The sequence below is a fragment of the Saccostrea cucullata genome, unplaced genomic scaffold (genome assembly GCF_032062105.1).
Source record: "Saccostrea cucullata isolate Sc308-1 unplaced genomic scaffold, CSIRO_AGI_Scuc_v1 ctg22976, whole genome shotgun sequence".
Classification (NCBI taxonomy): Eukaryota; Metazoa; Mollusca; class Bivalvia; order Ostreida; family Ostreidae; genus Saccostrea; species Saccostrea cuccullata.
In genome coordinates, this window is record NW_026934413.1 from 1 (window position 1) to 6,031 (window position 6,031).

General features: G+C 34.1%; 1 protein-coding gene across 1 annotated transcript; it reads right to left on the bottom strand.

The window, feature by feature from the left end:
- Positions 1–2,131: 2,131 nt before the first annotated feature.
- On the bottom strand, positions 2,132–5,667 carry LOC134240643 (uncharacterized; the record flags this gene model as incomplete). The annotated part of the gene is made up of 3 exons (XM_062722715.1): positions 5,458–5,667; positions 2,369–2,598; positions 2,132–2,204 (listed from the first exon to the last, which is right to left on the bottom strand). Coding segments are annotated over exons 1-3 (403 nt in total), but the record flags the coding sequence as incomplete, so codon positions are not given.
- Between the last annotated feature and the right edge of the window lie 364 nt (positions 5,668–6,031).

Below are 6,031 nucleotides of genomic sequence, written 5' to 3' on the forward strand. Positions count from 1 at the left end.
CAGCCTACATGATTGTGTGCATATGAACAATTGTTTTGCAACTGCTGTGTGGACATTTCATATTTGTTTCATTCTAAGGCAATAATTTTCATGAGCATTTCATGTTTTTAAACTGTATAATATGTACATAATTTTGGCAATCTTTGATCCTTTTATAGGAGCAGACAAAAATATCTTCAAGGTTGATCACTGATACATCAAACAAGAGAATTATTCATAATGACAGACAATAAATGGGTACATCCCACTAATTATTTTTAGAATCGGTAAGTGAAGAAAGTAGATATAGTGCAGAAAAAATTACAAGTTCCTTAATTTGCAGACTTGCATAAAAAAAATTGTGCAGATGTACTGAACTGAGCCTCACACTTGTTGATAAAGAGTATCTTTCCTACCAAAATAAAGTGCCCCGCCACAGCATGATACGCCCGTCAAATATTGTTCAATAATCATAAATTGGTTAGGATGCAAGAAAATCAGGTAGCCTTGATTAACAGATTGACACAGATTTCAGTGATTTAATTTCCATTTCTTATCATACAACTCTAAGAGACTTGCAGTGTAGGGATTGATTATAACAAATAAATCATATAACTCTAAACTGGTTGTGTTAGAGCATAACAAATATCCATTGCAGCTTACTTAAACTTAAATTGTTTATTGCATATTTTATGAAATAATAGAAATGCTACAGTTTAATAAAAAAAAAAAATCAAACATAAATTATAATTTCTTCAGACTATAAAATTCTAAGTGAGACATGACTGCAATTTGTTGCAAATATATAAAAATTGAAATACATTTTTTTTTTTCAATGAACACATGTATAATTAGTTTTAATTATATTATACAATACTAATTTAGTTTTAATCATACACTAAAACATAAATTTGTTTTAATTACATTACACCAATTGGAAGATCTTTATCTGGACTAGCCATCAAGAACTCTTAATTAACACAAGCAACTATGAGGCCATTTCTTTTTGCCCAACTCCCAAGAGATAAATTAAGATAACAGCTGCATCAGATCTAGAACTGACAATAAACTCATTAATTTCTCTCTAATTTGACATGCAAGTTTCTGCTATCAAAATTCTTCTTGACCAGTGCTTGATAATTATGCCCATGGGACAAACTGAATTCCTCTCAAAGCATAAACATTTGTTACAGATTGCTGTAAAGTATATAATGAAAAAATAAGTTTTTACTTAATTTAACATTTTTTAATAAGGATACAACTATATTTTTACATTTTTTAGGATTATGAAATTTAAAATTTAAAAGACTTAGTTTTTTTAAAAAAATTCACTTAAATTAAAGGTCACAGTGACCTTGAAATAGGCCGCGACACACCTTCTACTTTAGCTGTATATTTTTGCCAAGTTTGAAAACTGTAGGTCTCATAGTTTTCTAGTTATGAGCCGGACAGGATTTTTCCATATTTGGCTATAGCATCTTTATTAAAGGTCAGAGTGACCTACTTTTTGTGCGAGACACACCTTCTACCCAAGATGTATCAGCTGACAAAGTTTGGTAACTCTAGGCCTTATAGTATTAAAGTTATGAGCCGGACACGAGAAAAGCTAACAGACGGACAGACGGACGGACAGACGGACGGACATGAAGCCTATAACATAATACGTCCCGTCTTAAGACGGGCGTATAAAAAGCTTGGCAAATGTAATTAATCAAGAAGATCAGCCGAATTATTTTGTGTATTATAACGCCAGGGAGAACTCTGAAATTCCCCTACTTTCACTTTCATTTTTAGAGGTTCCCGCAGACAGATGCATTTTGCCAGAAAACGAATCTGACATGCCACCTCGAGATTTTAACCAAGGAAAGACAAGTTGATGTGCTTTGATTTGAGGGGTCACTCACTTCTGAACGAAAATTCGGGACATTGCTATGAGAAGAAACGTTAACATTGTCGCCTATGGGAAAACAATTAGTGGACTGTATCCAAATATAGGAAGTATGATAAATCAAACAAATGCAACCTCTGATACTGATCAAAGAAAAATCCACACTATATTTACTTAATCACAAATCAATTCAAATATTTTATGATTAGAGTTTAAGAATTTAAAACATGATAATTTTCTGTTTTAAAAAGTTACATGACCTACTTCCAAGTCCAAATCCAAATGAACTTTGACCTGTAGTAGTGGTGCCTGTTCCCCCAAGTCCTCCTCCAAAACTCTGAATATAAAAAAAAATATAATTATCATAACATTTAGGTTTACAAGAAATCATTTGTAATGGAAACAGGCCTTTTAAAAAAAAATTTCACAAAAGTTAAAAAAAAATCAGCAAAGACATGAGCAAATCAAGCGATATTTTTTTTAAAATAGACAATCACATACAGGAAATGCTGTGGCTCCTCCAAAAGCAGATGTGCCTGTGCTTGTGCCCGCGCCTCCAAATGAGAAACCTGTAGATGCAGTTGATGCCGGTGCTCCACCAAAAGAGAATCCTGTAGATGCACTGGTAGCAGGGGTACCACCAAAGGAGAATCCGGTCGTTGATGTAGCAGCAGGAGTACCGAAAGAAAAACCAGTGGCTGCTGTTGTCTTCGCTTGTGTACCAAACCCTCCTGTAGGGTAACAACAAACAAGTTGCATTTTAGTTTATAACAAAATTTTTTTTTCAAAAATGGAAAAAATTAATATTATCTTTTGTGTATTATTGTTATAGTTGTCATATTGTTTTAATAAGCTGGAATTTATTTATTATACAGGTAACTCTCAGTCTTCCCCAAATTTTTTTTTAAGTACATGCCCTTCGGTCACCTGTAACCACTAATTTCACTAGCCTGAACAAATATTTACATGCCCAGAATTTTATCAAGTAATTTTATTCTTATTTGCCTTTTCACGCCAAGGAAATGATTCGAAATCTATATTTCTATCAATCCATTGTCTCGCCCTTAATATTGTTTTCAATCTGTACATTTTTTATGGCTCCTTTGCAAAAGTTCCTTGGAAAACATGGTAGAATGAACTGTCGCTAACATTTTCTCTAGATGAAAAATCAAAGACTTTTAAGTATATTTAATGTTATTGGTATTCTTTAATTTGATAATACGATGCTTAGGCCACAGAATTTACATGCTGTTTGGGCTTGTAAGTGTGCAATTTCCACATGCCCGCGCGCTTCCAATTTTACCAGGTCCCGGGCTTCCCAGGATTTGGTGAAGACTGAACTCTCGATAACTCGAAGTGCGCGGGACCGAGGAAAAACTTCAAGAGATCAAGAGTTCGAGTTTTCAAGAGTCCGGATTTTCGGGGTTTGTTTGACAGGTTTTAAAATTAGTCTTATTGGATGTAATGATTTTCATGCAGTCCTAACATTTTACACATGGTTTTTGTAAACTAACGATATGTTTTCATATTTTAGATGAATATTTATTAAACCGAGTAAAGCAAAGAATGTACATCGTCAGTTCATGTATATTTATTTATTCTTTATCATGCGGACATTATACCACGCATTCGTTATATGAAAACGACATTTTACCAGTGTCGCGTGGAACATAGCATTGTGACTTTTCCAAACATGAGCACTGAACGAAATTTTGTACGTATCTGTCCAAGAAAAGTTGTCATATTGACAGTTAGGCTGTTTCTGAATTTTCATATTTCATTAAACTTTGACACCGATTCGAAATAAAAATTAAATTTATTAAGTGTTTCGTCTTGTAATCTGAACTTACAATTCTCAGTGACACTACGTTTCTAAATTCTCATGATAAAGTTGATGATAATTATTTTAATAGCATATAGACAACATAAGATTAATTATAAATCAATTATCACTTTCAATGTCCTTGCAGTATAAGTGTCATCTGAATAAACACCCCATTTCACGAGACCCGCATCTTCTGTCGAGGGCCATTAAATGTCCACGTAAAGTTGCTAATTATGTAACTTTGAATACACATAGCCATTTCGAGGTATCGAGCACAGGTGCTTGAGGACAGGAACCCCCCCCCCCTTTTTTGATATAGACCCCTGGGCTTTTTCGATTTTTTTCTCATAAAAAATCTGTCATTGCCATATTTGTGATAAGATCTATACCAGCAAATCGAAAAATTATCTAAAACAAACGTTCTCTTAAATCTACCCTACATTCTCTATATAAAAATCGACAAGGTTGCCAACTCCGTAAAAAGCTTATTGAACGGAAGTAATAAGGAGAGGACTAATTCCCGATGTTCCCCATGTACCCAAATATACGTGTAAAATATCAACAATAGATATATTCTTGTTTTTTATACGAATCCTTCATCAAAATTTTATTTTCAAACGTTTAATAGATTTACACAAATATTTAATGAAAAGAAGATATTTTTATAAATTGCATTTTTAAAAGGACATAACTCTCACATGCAAATCAGGTATTTGAAAAATAATTAGAGACATTTCATTTGCATCAGCGGTTTAGAACTCTATTCTCCCAATACATTTGTAAGACATTTTTTAAAGTGTATATCAACCAAATTTCTTCAAAAGTTTACTTCAAAACAGTGTCTCAGACTTTCTGCAGAACTGTGTATTTTGGTAAAAAGTCGTCTCCTCGTCACTTCCGTTCACTAAGCAAAAACGCTGATTGTAGCCTGACATCCTTTCGAAAACTTGGTGATAACGACTGTTAAAGTGCCTTAACCTTCATGAGAGTTGGTGTTTAATGAAAAGAATATTCAATCTACAATATGAGTTGTTGATTTTAGGGCTTTGTTTAGATTTATGAGACGATTCAACCAAAATTCTCGGCAGTGCCTCTCGGTTTGCAGACGAAGTTAGCAACCTTGTTAATTTATATATAGAGAGGGTAGATATTTTTATAAAATGTAAGTTTAAGCAAATTTTCTGAATTGATAGGATAGATTCTATCACAAATGTGTCATCCATATATAATTTATGTGAAAAAAGTCGAACAGGCCCGGGGGTCTATACTGGGGGGGGGGGTCCTGTCCTCAAGCACCTGTGAGTTATATAAGGGAAAAATTTGGGACCGGAGACTCACTTCGAGAGATCAAGAACTTTGAGAGATCGAAGTTCAAGCCATCAAGAATTACATGTACATGTTATATGCAATGTATTCTCACTGTCAAATTAACTAACTTATTGCAGGCTTTCCCTAATATATTAGTCCATTTACCTATTCTTTTAAAATTATATGAACATGCATGCATGTTTAAAACTGCATATGTTATTACTGCAACAAGGCAAATGTACTTTTCATAAAATGCATGCAACTATTTATAGCAAGGGGAAATTCCATAAGCGTGTAAACAAATACATATCTGTCTCGCATACGACAATATCTAATAAAATTCAATTGGTTAAACAATTAGAATTTGCGTATTTAGAAAAAAAACTGACAAGTTGTATGAGTATTGCGCATAAAATTTATGTACGCACAATACACAAAAATTACTAAGAGTCCATACCTGATGGCTGAGTTGACCCCCCGAACCCAAAAGATGGTGCTGATGACGTAGTACTTGTTGCACCAAACGGCGTTGTCCCACCTCCTAGGCTAAATGCCATCTTATATTGACGCGTTACCCTCTCTGTATAAGATTTTTCATGGTTTATTCTTTAACAGTGTCACAGTGAACCACGATCTTTCCCGCTCGTCTCTTTTTGTCTTCTTCGTTGGAGAGTCAATCGAAGGGGCATAATTTAATACCCACATGTTCGATGGTTCATATTTTGTTGTCCCCCGCTTTCGCAAAGGGCTCAGAGCGAGGGGACATTTTAAATCTCTTTCGTCGGTCAATCTGTCTGTCTATCAGTCGGTCCGTCTGTCACATACATAAAAATAAATCCCAGCCAGGTCATACTTAAAAAGCCCCCCTTCCCCCATAGGCGCTTGGTTTCAGGATGGTGTATTTTGTGTATTGTGTGTTTTTCTAGGTGTGTCTGAATACCCTCATTCAAATAAAAATAAAAATTCGATGAAATTACCTCGTTTTAAAAAAATGACATATTAAAAGAGTACTCTTTTTACATACAGAAAAT